Here is a 15,945-nt window from a genome sequence, read left to right on the forward strand (position 1 = left end):
AAATTAAAAGACGCTTGCTCCTTGGAAGAAAGCTATGACCACCTAGACAGCATATTAAAAAGCAGAGACTACTTTTGCCAACAAAGGTCAGTCTAGTCAAGCTATGGTTTTCCAGTAGTCGTGTAGGATGTGAGGTTGGACTATATAAAGAAAGCCTGAGCGTAAAGAATTTGATGCTTTTGAACTGTGGTGTTGAAGAAACTCCTTGAGAGTTCCCTTGGACTGCAAGATATTCCAACCAGTCATCCCAAAGGAATCAATCCTGAATATTCATTGGACAGACTGATGCTGAAAGCTGAAATTCCACAATACTGGCCATCTGATGCAAAGAACTGACTACTTTGGGAAAGACCTGATTGATGGGCAGATGAAGGTGGAGGAAAAAGGGAGATGAAGAGAGAGGGATTGAAGATTGGTGATGCATGCAACCGACTCAATGGACATGAGTTGAGGTAAACTCCGGGAGTGGCTTGTGATGAGACAGGAAAGACATGGGCGTGCTGCAGTCCATGAGGTCGCAAAGAGTTGGACACGACCTGATCGAACTGAAACTGAACTGTGCTTAGCATCTGCCACGTAATCATTAGGATAATAATAGGACACAAATCAAGAAGTCCCCTTAAAAAGGGGAGGATGTCTTTTGGTTCAGATTTACTTCTGGCTAGAGGATAATATCATGAGAAATGCTGGGAACTGGGAAGCACAAGCTAAAGAATCAGGATTGCTGAGAAATATCAATTAACCCCAGATATGCAGATGACACCACCTATATGTCAGAAATAAAGAAGAACTAAAGAGCCTCTTGATGAAAGTGAAAGAGGAGAGTGAAAAAAAGCTGACTTAAGCTTAACATTCAGAAAAACTAAGATCATTGGAACATCTGGGTTTCCCTCACTTCATGGCAAATAAGATGGTGAAACAGTGGCTGACTTTATATTATTCTGGGCTCCAAAAATACACTGCAGATGGTATAATACAAGCCATGAAATAAAAGACACTTATCTCTCTGGAAGAAAAGTTAATGACCACACTAGGGACAGCACATTAAAAAGCAGAGACATTAGTTTGCCAACAATGGTCCATCTAGTCAAGGCTATAGTGGTCATGTATGGATGTGAGAGTTAGACTATAAAGAAAGCTGAGCACTGAAGAATTGATGCTTTTGAACTGTGGTGTTGGAGAAGACTCTTGAGAGTCCCTTGGTCTGCAAGGAGATCCAACCAGTCCATTCTAAAGGAGGTCAGTCCTGGGTGTTCATTTGGAAGGACTTATACTGAATCTGAAACTCCAATACTTTGGCCACCTGATACAAAGAGCTGACTCATTGGAAAAGACCCTGATGCTGGGAAAGATTGAGGGCAGGAGGAGAAGGGGATGACAGAGGATGAGATGGTAGGATGGTATCACCAACTCTTTGGACATGAGTTTGGGTGAACTCCGAGAGTTGGTGATAGACAGGGAGGTCTGGCGTGCTGTGGTTCATGGGGTTGGAAAGAGTTGGACACAACTGAGCAACTGAACTGAACTGAACTGATATACTTTTTAAAAAATTTTCCTCTGAGCTTTTAATCTAGTATTCTCATTTTGTCCTGCCATTTAGATTTTATCCGTATGAGATGCCATGGAAAGTATTAAAATATGTTCATCTTCTTGCATTTTTTCTGCCTGTAATCACTAGCCTGTACCTAGTACAGTAATTGAAGGGAACAACCTAGTTCTTCTTGACTTATCTTTTTCTTTCATCTTCTGACTTTCATGTATTTGGTTACCATGTCTTATAGAGTTTATTCTTAAATTTTTTAAAATCTGTTTTTTCTCATCCATATCCTCAGTTACTACTTTGATTCTAGTATTAACCTTTTAGCAACTAAATTATTTTGTGAACTATATGATCATTCTAGGAAAATTAGAAATTATAAACAAAATGAAGAAACTAAAATTTGCCTTATAATTTCTGCAGGGTAAGATTATCATTAAATTATTCTTAACCCCAAAGAGTTAATACCTAGCATACTATTTTCTTTTGTCATTTGTCTCAATACAATATTGTATAGAATTTTCCATGTCAATAAATGTACTTACACAAAGTAATTTTAAAGTCTACTCATTTATCTTTGGATCGGATTCCTATAACACTTTCCTTTGTCCCAGCCAGTTATGATTTCAAATATACAGGAAAGAAACAAAAATCTTTAATAATTTAGGTTATCTGATAATATCAAAGTGCTAGTAAATCAGCTTAAAAAAATGAGAAACATACAGGTAAGTACAGACTGCTCTAAGCAGAAAGAGAAACATTAAGGCACCAAAGAAAGCATAAGAGGTGCTATGATGAAAGCCTGAGACCTTAAAGGAGGATCACTAATGGCCCCTAAAGGGACAAAAGCATCAATTCTGTTTTTTTCCAATCACTCAACGCTGTGAGCACCATCATATATCGTTATTGGGCTAGCCTTAGTGGTATTCTTCCAGTGGTATCTACCCATCATGGGATTCTGTTACCAAAGCTCCTTTTTTCATAGACTGTCTTCTTGGCATAATTAATCAAAGGGAAGAGGAATTCAGCACAATTTCTAATCTATCACCTTCGGAATCCTGAACTTCAGCTGCACTGGTATACTCAAAGAATACTCATAATTGCTATGTAACTATAGACTTTAGGGCTTCCCTGGTGTCTCAGATGGTAAAACATCTGCCTGCAATGCGGGAGACCCGGGTTCAATCCCTGGGTTGGGAAGATCCCCTGGAGAAGGAAATGGCAACCCACTCTATGACTCTTGCCTGGAAAATTCCATGGATGGAGGAGCCTGGTAGGCTACAGTCCATGGGGTTGCAAAGAGTTGGACACGACTGAGCAACTTCACTTACTTACATGGACTTGAAATTGACCTGTCTTATATCTACTTATGGCTGTAAAGCACTGTACTTGATACATCAGATAATTCTCTAAGATTCAGTATTAATGGTGAATAATGTAAGAATAAAGAATGATTTGAAATAGGCTGAGGATTTTTTAAAAATTGTGTCTGGTGGTCTAATTTATATGGCAGAACTTACATCCAGCCTGTAAGGGGTCTAAATATTCATAAAGAGATGATATCTACTTTTAAAAGATGGAGTAGATGATCTTTCCCTTTTCTCTCCTACTATGTACATCTGAGATTTGTGGACATCATCTTATGTTTTATATGTGACTCTGGATTGAAAAGACAAACTGGGGACCTTGGGATCCAAGGCACAAAGATGACATTTCTTGGGTTTTGTTTTTGCCTCAAATATCCTAGGCTGAGTGATGGAGAATGTCAGTGGATGCAAGGAAAAAAATGAGGGCTCCTGGGCAATAAGAGCCTGCTCCCTCTAACCAAAGGACCAGGATAAAGGCAACCTACCAAGACAAAACTTGCAGAAAGTGAGCACTTTAACCCAGCCAAACACCACTGTAGAAGTCTTGCAAACAAGACTTGGCCGCAGCCGGGGCTTCTGTTCTCACGAGCCAGTTATGAGACACCCTGCCTCTCCGGACAGGATGGTGTCGGGGAGACCTCAGCAGAGAGTCAGGACTTTCCCCATCACCCAGTGGTAACGAGTCCACAGAGTCTACTTTCTCTCCATGCATGTATTTGTTTCACACATGAAAGGTGTGGTATATTCTGAATAAGCAAGTGTTCAAGGAACAAACATCTGGTGTTTGTATGCAGGATAACGATCAGGAAAAAACTGAGCACATAGTGTGATTTTCTTGTGATCTGAGGATGTGCCAGCAGTGATAAAAGATAAAAGAATTAAAGAGTGAATCCTGAGAAACCATGCATATTTACGAACACTGAATTTTTTGGAACCGGCTGCTGTTGTGATGGCAATGCCAAGGGAAAAAACACTTATCCCCGAACAATCTGCCTTTGGTTTTTCCTCAGCAGTAAAAGCCAGGTCCTCTTTTATCATATAAATATCATAAACTTTGGTTTTATAGTCTACTGATGTCATAGTCCAACCCTAGGGACTGAGTATAATTAAAAGGAGACGGTTTTTAATTTAAAATCCTTTATAGAGATTCCAAGTCTGTCATTCAAAATAAAAATCCACCTAAAACAATATTCAACAGTTTACTTTCTCAATAGCAATATCCTGGAGTTAATTTACTCTTAAAGTAAGAAATGTTTTATGTGAATTAATTTCCTGAAGTCACAGATAATGGAATTTTTAGTGAACTGACATGTAGTGAGTTGTACTGAGATAGCCATGTTAGTAATTATGCAGTATTGTTGTTGTTAGAGAGATGGTACCAATAAATTGTAACTATGGGTTTAACTACCACATATGAATTAGTTTTTAACATTGTTCCATGACTGTAGTTTATCGCTCAAAATATTTGGAAGTACATAGTGCTGTTTGGATTGCTGGGCAAAACAAATATATTGAAATCAGTAGAAACTATGAACTTTCTCTGGTTGATTCAATGATGTCATCTTTATATAGGATGCATAAATTACTTTATAAGCCTCCAGTACATTATGATCTAATAGCATAATTTCATATTTCAGGATCACTACTTGCTGGAAAGTAGTATACATTGTAAGGTCTGCAGTTAGCCTGGTGACTCAAGTTTCAAATGCTTTAGTGTTTTAGCACCTTCACAGATGTGTGTTTTCTCTTCACTGACATATTTCTGTCTGTCTGTCTGATGGCTGAACCTGATCCTGTTCATTGCTTTCCTCATGCTAGCAGTTACACACCTCTTCTCTTCACCTGATTTCTGAAAAATTATAATCTCAAGAGACAGCATTTTGTGACTTGTAAACAAACACATAGAAGTTGAAAGCTTTAACTAAAGGGCTATTATTTACATATAGATTCATAGAAAATAAACCACTTGAAAGATTTCTCCAAAAGTGGGAGTATTTGTGCTTGTGTGTGTGAAGATAGAACCAATCTATAAATAATCTACAATACTAGTGTTCTTTCTAATCCTTAACTATTGCATTTTCATATGTTTAAATATTTCAGCTTGAAATCAATATGAACAGTTCCACAAATTAAAAAAAAATTCGTTTTTATCTAGAGATGTTGCTTAAGCTGTATCATGAGATGTAGCTTGTTAGAACTGTAGTTGTTGGAAAGCACATGTTATCCCTTTTTGACTTTACATTTCTGACATGTTGAACACTAACTTTTCCTCATAAATTATATCTTTAAAATGCTCTTGGATGTGAAAAAGGGTGCATTCAGTTAATATGTGTCACAGTCAATATCCTGAATATAACCAGGGCACAAATTTAAAAAGTGACTAAAACTTACTTGCCCTAATTATAAGTATATCAGTTATTCTTCAGATACGTTTATTTCCAGCAAAAATAATTCTAAATTGCATATTATAATTCACTTGGTTATATCCATTTTGGTGGTAGTATATGCAAATATTTATATACTGTTACATTGACAGGCATCTTTTTTTCAGCTTTTCTTTAAATTAATAAACTTTTAGAGTAGTTTTAGATTCACAGCAAAATCGAGCAGGAAATACAGAAAGTTCTCACATAGTCTCCTTACACATTTAAAACCTCACCAACTAACAACATCTCATACGAGTGGTATACTTGTTACAACTGATGAGACTGCATTGACATGTCATTATCATCAAGAATCCATAGTTTACATCAGGGTTCACTCTTGATGTTTCACATTCTATGAATTTTGACAAATATCATAATGATGACATGTATCCACCACTGTAGTGTCTTACGAAAGAGTTTCATTGCCCTAGAAATTCTCTGCTCTGCCTATTCATCCCTCCCTCTTTCCAAGTCCTGCCTGTCTTACCTTTGATCTGTTTACCCTGAACAGATAACGTCTGTTGTCAAGTATATAAAACATATAAAACGTGCTTTTGAAAGGGATGTGAGCTATGCATTGATTCTGGTCTTGAAGTTCATGTGATGTTTTTTCTGCATGTGTGAATAATGATGGAAAGATATTATAGCCTAATTTGTGATAATTTTTTTTCTGAATTGAAGTCATTTAGAAAATTCTGAAGTAATCCTTAGAGGATCTAAAGATAACAGATGGTTCTTTTCCAGTTTCACATTGAATAGGTTTGCAGTGAAGCTATTTAAAATTTAATTTACATTGGAAAGATTGTTGTGAATATTAACACGATATGTTTTGAATTGGCCTCCCTCAAGAGCACAACTGTGAAGAAGTTCTAATGACTTGTACCTACTGGTCTGTGATTTAGAGATACAGTATCATGTATGATTCTTGACCTTTAATATCCTAATTATTCTCTTGTATATTACAGCTTTAGTAGAATTACTTGAAAAATTTGTACTTCATCTTTCTGAAAGCCCATCTGAATGCTACTTCCCTTCAGTGGAATATACAGGTACAATTTAAACATTTTGAATTTTGGAAAGTGCTTGGTATGCAAATAGATAATGTTTCATAGAAAAGTATAATTAGATGCAAACATACACAAGGGTTTCCATCCTTAAAATCTCTCACTTTGTGTTACATACATTCCAGATATCTCCTGGTCTCTTCTGTGCAAATGTCTGGCTTTCCTAGTTACTTTCTAGCTTTTTTGTTGTTGTTGTTAACTCTTTTTTTCTTTTTTCTGTCTACCCATTGAAATTTGATTTTCCTTATGGAGGTATCTTCCATTCTTCAGTTTTTATCCACTGTCTCCTAGTGATCTCATCTGTTTGTGCTGTTTTATTTTGCATACCTTATATATTGATGAATTCTAAGTTTATCTCTTCTACTCAAATATCTGTAAACTTCATTTTCATATTTCCAGATGCTTGATAGGTAAACATCACCTGAATGTGCTAAAGAACCCTCAGGCTCAAAATGTCCAACAAGAGCATTACTTTATCATACCTCATTGAGATACTTCCTCCACCTACACTATTTTGGTGGGCAGTGCAATCATCTGTCCATCTAAACCAGGTTCCCGCCTAGTCAGCAAACCATATTCTATGTTCTTAATATATTTCAAATTTGTCCCCTTACCTCTATCTCTCCTCCTCTTTATGTTAGTTTAAACCACCGTTACTTCTTGGTTGGTTATTGCAACATTGTCTTTACCTCATTTTTCTAATTGGAGTCTCATTTTTTATTCAGAAGTATTCTTTACGTTGCTTTCAGAATGACATACATATGAAGTGTAAATCTAACCTGTTCATTCCTCTACCTTTTAGAAGTTTACCATTGACCACTGCGTACAGTTAAAGATTTTTATCATGACACCCAGGGCCTTAGGTTACTCTTCTTCTTTCTTCTCTAGCATCATCCCCTTTTCTCCATGCCTCATTTGTTTTTCAGGAACACTAAACTATTAGCAGCATTGCCAGCCTCACCCTCTCTTCTCCAGATACACATTCATTTATTCAGCAAATTGATATTTTCCTCTACTATAGAATAGAATTGCCCAAAGCACTTGGACATATCTGAACAAAAGAGAGAAAAAAAGTCTTGCCTTGATAGAGTTTACCTTTTTATTGGAAGATAGACAGTAGATAAGTAAAATATCCAGCATGTCAAGTGATATGGTAATAAGTGAGAAATACACAGCAGGGAAGGGATCTAGGGAGTGCTGGTGGCTGCTGGGGGTTCCAATGTTAAATAGTGTTTGGGCCAGCAGTAGTTGGCAGCAAGATATATGAATGTTTTCAGAGGAAGAAAATTCTAGCAATTGACTAGGAAGGAGACTGGTATAGCTCAAAAAGAGTACGGGGGAGAATTTTTGGTGTTGAAGTTAGGAGAGGATGATATGGGGGTGAGGGGCAGATGGGGGCACACTGCATAACTTGTGGAATCTTAGTTCCCTGACCAGACATTGAATCTGCATCCTCGGCAATGAAAGCACAGAGTCTTGACCACTGGACTTCTGGGGAAACCCTGATAGAGGGATTTTAAAGTTATTGCAGAATCTTGAACATAGGAGTGACATCCTCAGATTTACATTTTTAAAATATCACTGTGCCTGCTGTATTGGGAAAAGACTGAAGAACAAGGAAGATGAGTTAGGAGGCTGTTGAAAAGATGATGATGAAAATTGGCAACGGCTTGGATGAGGATGTCAGTGGAGCTGGTCAGAAGTACTTGGATTCTACTCAGACGGTAAAGCGTACAGTACACCTGCAATGCAGGAGACCCAAGTTTGATCCCTGGATCAGAAGATCCCCTGGAGAAGGAAATGGCAACCCACTCCAGTATACTTGCCTGGAGAATCCCATGGACAGAGGAGCCTGCTGGGCTACAGTCCATGGGGTTGCAAAAAGTCAGACATGACTGAGCAACTAACACACACACACACACAAACACACACACGGATTCTAGGTATATTGTGAAAATAGGACCAACAGAATAGGCTAACAGACTGAAGATAGGGTGAGAAAGAGAGGAGTCAAAGACCTAAGTTATTGCTCTGAGCCACTGGAAGGGTGGATTATCAAACACTGAGATAGAGAAGAATGTGTGAAGAATAAGGTTCAGAGAGGAGACTAGGAGCTTGCTTTTTGTTATATTTTGAATACTTGTTACACATTTAAGTAGACGTGCTCTGTACATGTTGGCTGTTTGGAATGTAGAATTTAGGGGGAAGGTACGGGTTGAAAATACAAATTACTAAATCTTCAGCTTACTGTATAAAGCTAATATACATCTCTTTGTCCTGTTTTTCTCATATTCTGACTTAATGTCTGACTCTTCATGTGGCAGCGCACTCCTGTAGGGTAGCTTCCACGTCTTACTGGTCTTGTCCTCTGCACCTAGAGTAACAATGTGTCAGTAATTGTTTTACAAATAAAGGAAAGAATGGAATGAAGGATAAGCGCTTTGTATACTGTATCAATGAATTTGATTTACTCTATTGCCTATTAAAAATGAAAACGTATAAGACTTTGGACCAGAAGCTTTACTTGATTCATCTGTACCTTAGGATAATTAATTTAGTAACTATGTAAAGGTTGAGGTAGGGGTAAGAACTGAAATTTCCCAAAGGTGAATATCCAGTAAGTGAAAACACTGTGAAGAAAGCAGAGAGGTAGCCTAGATTCACAGTAATAGATCATCATAGGATATTGCCCCTCTTCCTCATAAAAGTAACATGACTTTTCTGTTGAAGAAACCATCCTTCAAATATGCATTTATTCAAGTTAGACATAATGTTTCAAATCTCCATAGAAAGAAAATTTTAAAGATACATTCTCAGTCTGGGTTACTTATTTTTTTTAACTCTATTATTCATCACTGTCCAAACACATGCTGTGCATTTGTATCATTGAGCCTGTTGTGCTCCTAGTGTTCATTCTGGATAAGCTTTCTTCCTCATGACACCCGTGTGATAATGTCCAAGTACTGTAAAGTTGCAGCTGGAATGTCACCTTCCCTCTTACTCCCAAGCACAAGTCCCTCCTCTGTGCTCCTGTAGCATTCGTCTTAAACTACCAATCTGATGTTTATCACATGTGCTTCCCTGGTGGCCCAGTTAGTAAAGAAGCTGCCTGCAGTGCAGGAGACCCAGATTTGCTCCCTGGGTTGGAGAGATCCCCTGGAGAAGGAAATGGCAACCCACTCCAGTATTCTTGCCTGGGAAATTTAATGGTCAGAGGAGCCTGGTGGGTCCATGGGGTCACAAAGAGCTGGACACAACTGAACAATTGAACACACATATGGCTAATTTAAATTATTTCATTAGTCTCAAATGTCTCTTTATCTTTAATATAGTGCTTGAGATATTTGTTAGATTAATTATACATACCGTTACATAACATCTGTGTTCTCACAGTACATCTGTATAACAATTCTAAATCTGTTGGGATTTACAAATACACATATACCTAATTAAATCATAGTGACATCTCATGCAAATTTGGGAAATGGATAAAAATGATCTTAAGAAAATGAAAGCAAAGAAATTAGAGGAAAACACAAGATAGAATAAAACAGAAATTAAGGCAGATGAAGAGAATTGATAACTTGATTCCTGCTTGTGAGTGAAGTAACGCACTGCGGCATCTGATGTGCATTATATTGTTCAACCCTGTAACTACCCTTAAACAACATGATTTTGAACTGTGGAGGTTCAGCATGCAGATTTTTTTTTCCAATAAATACCTACTACAGTACCACCAAATCCATGGTTTGCTGAATCCATGGATGTAGAGCTGAGGATATGGAAGGCCAATTGTAAAGTTATACTTGAATTTTTACCTGCTGCATGGGATTGGCGCCCTAACCCTTGCATTGTTCAAAGGTCATGTGTACTCTCTGAGAGCAGGTGTATAATCATCACATTTAAAAACCAGGAAACTGAGATTCAGAGGGAAGAAAATAGGACTAATGAAGAAAATTTTGAAGAAAAGCCTCTGTGAAGAAATTACAACTTTATAAACAAACCTGAAAAAGTACGTGAGAAACATACAGGGATTAATGATCAAGTCTGTAAGAGAGGAAATAAGTAACAAGTGGTAATCATGGAAATTTGAATGGCCAGAGGGGCTATCTTCAGTATGATAATCTTCAAATTCTACAGCTCTCTTTGGTACATTGTTATATTGGGTTATATGTTCTGTAGATAATCTAAAATTAACATTATGTTGTGTATGTTATCTAAATATTCAACAAGGCTGATTGCTCAGTGTGCAAGCATTTACTATCCTCTGTTATATTTCTAAATTATGATGAGGGAGATCTCAGATGTTGGCTTTACTGAATGTATTATCTAGGCAGTTGTTGTTTAGTCACTAAGTTGTGTCTAACTCTCTGTGACCCCATGGACTGTAGCCCACCAGGCTCCTATGTCCATGAGATTTCCCAGGCAAGAATACTGGAGTGGATTGCCATTTCCTGCTCCAGGGGATCTTCCCCACCCAGGGACTGAACCCACGTCTCCTGTGTCTCCTGCATTGCAGGCAGATTCTTTACCACTGAGCCACTGGCGAAGCCTATTATCTAGGCAGATAAACCCTGAATGTGAATTTAAATTCTTGAAAGGCTCCAGGTAAACAACTATCCACTGGTGTTTTAGAGAATGAATGAAAATAAAGTGGCTTCCTGTTGATTGATTACTATTTATTATTATGTGCTAAGCTTGTTGCTAGTATTGCTTTCTTCTCATGGCTTTAGATATCCTCATTCTTTATCATTAATTTTTTGGCTAGTGAAACAATGGTTTGCAATTACAAAATTTTACTCTATTTACTTTAAGTAAACAAAAACCATGTTTTGATATAAAAGATGTTTCAAAGCAGACGCTGGATAGATATATTTAGTGTTTTTTCATGTTTCTTGAAATGAGAAATTGATTGGCTTTTTAAAAATGACAGCTTGCTAAACCCTAAGGTAGCTGAAATTAGAATAACACAGTCATCCATCTGTTGTTAGCTCCCTCAGGATTTCAATCCATTATAAAATTTGCAAATCTGGAAAAATCAAATTAGTTTGGCTGTTTATCCCCTTAAAGAAAGAGGAGAGAACAAACAGATAAAAGTTCTGCGCACTTGCAGTTTGTAACTCCACACAGGTGCCTTTCCAAGTCCTAACAGACGTTAACTGTTTGTCAGCTCATTTTCCTGGAACGTGTTGGAGATTTTTCCTTCTATAATAGCTTCTTTGAAGTGATAAATTAAGTAATCCTTTCAGGGTGGTAAATATTTCAATTTTATCCTTTTTCTCTTTATGTTAAACAAAATTTTGGGAAAATATCAGGGAACTTTGCATTGTTTCACCGTTTGATTATTAAATTATTTTTAAATTTATTATGTACAGTTAAATGTCCATTATGCTTTCTTTGGATATTCAGCAAATATGCTCTTTTCTGTCTTACTTTTATGGAGGATATTTGTGAGTATGCTAGATAATCGCAAGGAGAGGTATATAATATGAATAACCCTGTCCACAAGGAGGGGGCAAATAGGGCATGTATCTAAAATGATGAATTAAAGTAATTTGCAGCACATGGTAAATAGAAAGTATAAAGAAATGGAAAACTGACGTTTCTCAGCTGGATACTTTGTTTCAGGCAATGTGCCAGAACGTTTAAGTTAGCATTTTGAATTGAGATTTGTCAAATGAGGGATTGTGTGGTAATGCCATAGGTATTCAGTGGAAAGAGGGAGCAGTGTTGACTAATACCATAGTGGAAGATTAAAGGAAAAAACAATGATAGAACTGCCTCCTGGGGTGTGACAGCTGAAAGAAATAGGAAGGGGGAAGAGTCTTGCAGGCAAGGGCAATTGTGTAATCAATGACATGGAAAAGAATAATACTTTTTTCCAAATAATGCTAACTATATTAGTCGAGCTTCCCTGGTAACTCAGTGGCAAAGAATCTGCCTCAGTGCGGGAGCCACAGGAGATGCGGGTTCAGCTGGGTGGGGAAGATCCCCTGAGGAGGGCATGGCAATCCACTCCAGTATTTTCGTCTGGAGAATCCCCATGGACAGAGGAGCCTGGTTGTCTACAGTCCATGGGGTCGCAAAGAGTCGGACGTGACTGAAGTGATTTAACACACGTAAGTTAGGGACTGAGACACTTAACACTAGCTTATTGGTTATAAGGAATTAAATTTTATGGCAGTAAAAATGGAATAAAATGGATAGATAGCAACCCCATATTAAAAAAGAAGGTACAGAACCTTCAGGCTTACTTTGAGGAAGGAAGAAGGCATGAGGAAATGGACTGGTTGTTGGTTTCTTTAGAAGTAAAAGTTTTCTGGCTCTGCTATTGATATAGCAGGGCTTTCAGGATAGTCAGTAAACAGTCACACTGTAACAGCTTTTCTAATACTGGATTTGTCATCCAGTGGAGATGTGCTTTACTCTTCTGAAAATTTATTTGCTGCTGTTGCTGCTAAATCACTTCAAGTCCTGTCCAACTCTGTGCGACACCATAGACGGCAGCCCACCAGGCTCCCCCGTCCCTGGGATTCTCCAGGCAGGAACACTGGAGTGGGCTGCCATTTCCTTCTCTAGTGCATGCATACATGTTAAGTCACTTCACTTGTATCCAACTCTGTGCAACCCTATGGACAGCAGCTCACCAGGCTCCTCTGTCCACGGGATTGTCTAGGCAAGAATATTGGAGTGGGTTGCCATTTTCCTTCTCCAGAAAATTTGTTTAGTTTCTCACTATTAGCCAAGTGCCCAGCAAAATATGAAGGAGTATTTTGGGCCTAGAAAAGAGAACAACAGTCTCAAAGGCCCCTTGCTGAGTCATCTAACTTTGGACAAAACAAAACAGAATTTTAGTTCCACCCTGATGCTCCAGGCCAGTTGCATCTATCTGGGACTTATCAACCCCTGTCCAACAACCTTCCACCCCCTACACCTGCCCAGAAGACTTATCACCCCCTGTCCGGGAACTTTGCACCCCCTTCACCTGCCCAGAAGACTTATCACCCCCTGCCCAACTACAAATGTCATCTCAACAAAACAATACTCAAAATATCCTGCCTGATTAACATTTCCCTTATCGCTTCCACAAACCTCCCTGTAAGTATGAAGCCTCTCTGATCCCTCTCGGCGCTCAGCCTGGTCATCAGGCCGACTGTCGCCCCTCCTTGCCTGAGTAAAGGTAACCTACTTCTGTTGAGGTCGTCTTTCCTTTTCTGCCAGGCCGGAACTGTACCCTACAAAATAGATTTAATTTCGTCTACCCCTGCTCTGTATGCTAGCTTTCTGTATTAAAAGTAGAACAGTATGTATTACCACAGTGAGTAATTTCAGTCAACATTAATTTTTTCAACTCATTTTGTTCTGAGATTATTATATTTGTAATTGAGATGATTGGTTATTGCAAATAGTTAACTGCTGAGAATGAATTAGGCATTGATGAGTAAGTAGGGTAAGTCTAATGCTATCAGTGTCATTGGTTGATTGACCTTTATTCAGTAACTTACTTTGTTATGCTTTGCAGTGACTCTGGGAAATGGGAGTTATATTATCCTTTTGTTTCTTGATTTCAATATACAGAAAAGAAATGTTAAATTCATATCTATTTCCATCTCCACCTAGCTTTTAGTTTGATATGTAAAGCACAGTTTTTATTGTTCATTACATGTTTGTTCATTCATTTCTTCATTCAACTCATTCATCCTCTTGGTGTTTAATAAGCAATGTATCACTTATTGCTATGTATCACACACTATTATGCACATTTCAGTAAAGCACTGGTTGCCAGCGGTGTATCAGGGACCCCTGAATACATCTGTTTTTATCATTAAATTTCAGTTAATCATTTTGCTCCATTTTATTTCTGAAGATTTTAATTCCTGGTTCATAAATCGTATTTAGTCCAAATTAAGTGTAACAAAGATTATTTCACTCAACTTTTGTGGTCCAAGATCCATTTCTGCTTGTCGGGTTGTCATATTGTATGTCAAATACAAATTAAAATTGAAGCTTCTTTTTAGATATATACCCATAAACCATTTTCTGACTTACGTCCTACTAAAAGATATGTTCAGTGGAATTTTATTCACTCTGAAGTCACCTAAATCTTTATCATCCTAGTAATTGTTTGAGTGGATATGTGATGTTTGTTTTGCTTAATAACTCATATATTCTCCTTTAAAAATCTTTTTGGAGATTTAACTGGTACCTTCTTTAAAATAAAATTTGTGTAGCAAGCTATAACTGTCCAACTGAAACTATCTCTAAAGTTCTGTTTTACTTCTTTAAGTGTGGATTTCAACTCAGTGCATAGAAGTAAGCTGTAGAGGTCTTTAAATAAACAAATGACTGGACAGTCACCCTCAGGTCTCATTCACCTTCAGGAGTCTCATTCAGTAGCCTGGAGAGAGTATTTATTTTTACTTTTAAAATGCTCCTCAGGATTTTAATATACAGCCATAATTGGAAACTATTATCTGTTGAAATGTAGAGTTAAGTTTTTACTTTGAAGATACAGAGTCATAAGCTTTGAGAGGAAATAGACCTGGAAAATTATTCCTACAACGTCAGGAAACTTATCTGACATCTCAGGCTGACAGCTTGACCACTCTGGAAAGACTCTATTCTTCCATAAGGAAAAACTTAGAACCCAAACATCATATAATATTCAGTGGCACAGTCTTCTGGAGCAGATTCTCTCACCTTGATTCTTAACTTTATTCCATTCTTCACTGTACTAGAGATTAGCATCTTCTGGTAGATGGTACCCTGACCTATAGATTTCATGACATCGGGAATGCCCTTTCTTTGCACCCTTCATTAGAGGGATTGCCCTCTAACTCTCCTCCTCTATTATTGTTATCTATATGTGTTATACTTTCCAGAAGGGAAACATCAGTAGTATTAATATTATAAGCACACAAATTTACATGTTAATAACATTTCTTAGGCTTAATAACCTAATTTTTTGTGTACTAGAATGCTAAGTTTTATCTAATCTAAATTAAAATTGTTCTGGTAGTAGTTTATGTATATCACTCTTGTCATTATGATAGTTGATATGTAGGTCTGTTCCGTGGCTACAGGAATATATAAAGTAAATGTTTATTTTATTGAAACTATATAAACTTTGCAGTATCAGCCAGTGTCACCAACACTATAGCACTAAATTTTGCATTATTTAAACTTAAGGAACTAAAATATAATTAATCATGAAATGTAGATTCACCAGGAGCAGATTTAAGTACTGAAACAAGAAGAACTTCCTGGTAACTACCCAAATGAGTTTAACCTGATTGTGTTGTAGTGGACATTAGAAAAGCTGTGTTTAAATTATGGCTGAATTTTAAAAATGCTATTCTATGTCTCTCCTTGTATATTGGTTTCATTTTTCTCTACTGGAGACATAGAGTACCTCATAGCCCTGTAATTAATGCAAAGCATTGTTGGTGAATACCATTTTCACTCTAATTTCAAATACCTGTAGAAAACATTGAGTAGTCTTCCTTGCTCAGCCTCTTGCTAGGAGAAGTGCAGAAGTGGTATCCTTCTTC

The 15,945-nt window shown here is 37.4% G+C and overlaps 1 protein-coding gene across 6 annotated transcripts in view; it reads left to right on the forward strand.

Moving 5' to 3' along the window:
• The window catches only part of TBC1D32 (TBC1 domain family member 32), a 176,702-nt gene that overhangs the window by 124,192 nt on the left and 36,565 nt on the right, over positions 1-15,945 (forward strand). For all 6 annotated transcript variants that reach the window (XM_043439071.1, XM_043439072.1, XM_043439073.1 and 3 more), the window contains one exon: positions 6,296-6,379. In XM_043439071.1, coding sequence (XP_043295006.1) covers positions 6,296-6,379 — 84 coding nt within the window. The remainder of the gene's footprint in view (positions 1-6,295; positions 6,380-15,945) is intronic.

This window comes from Cervus canadensis, chromosome 20 (genome assembly GCF_019320065.1).
Source record: "Cervus canadensis isolate Bull #8, Minnesota chromosome 20, ASM1932006v1, whole genome shotgun sequence".
NCBI classification, from domain to species: Eukaryota; Metazoa; Chordata; class Mammalia; order Artiodactyla; family Cervidae; genus Cervus; species Cervus canadensis.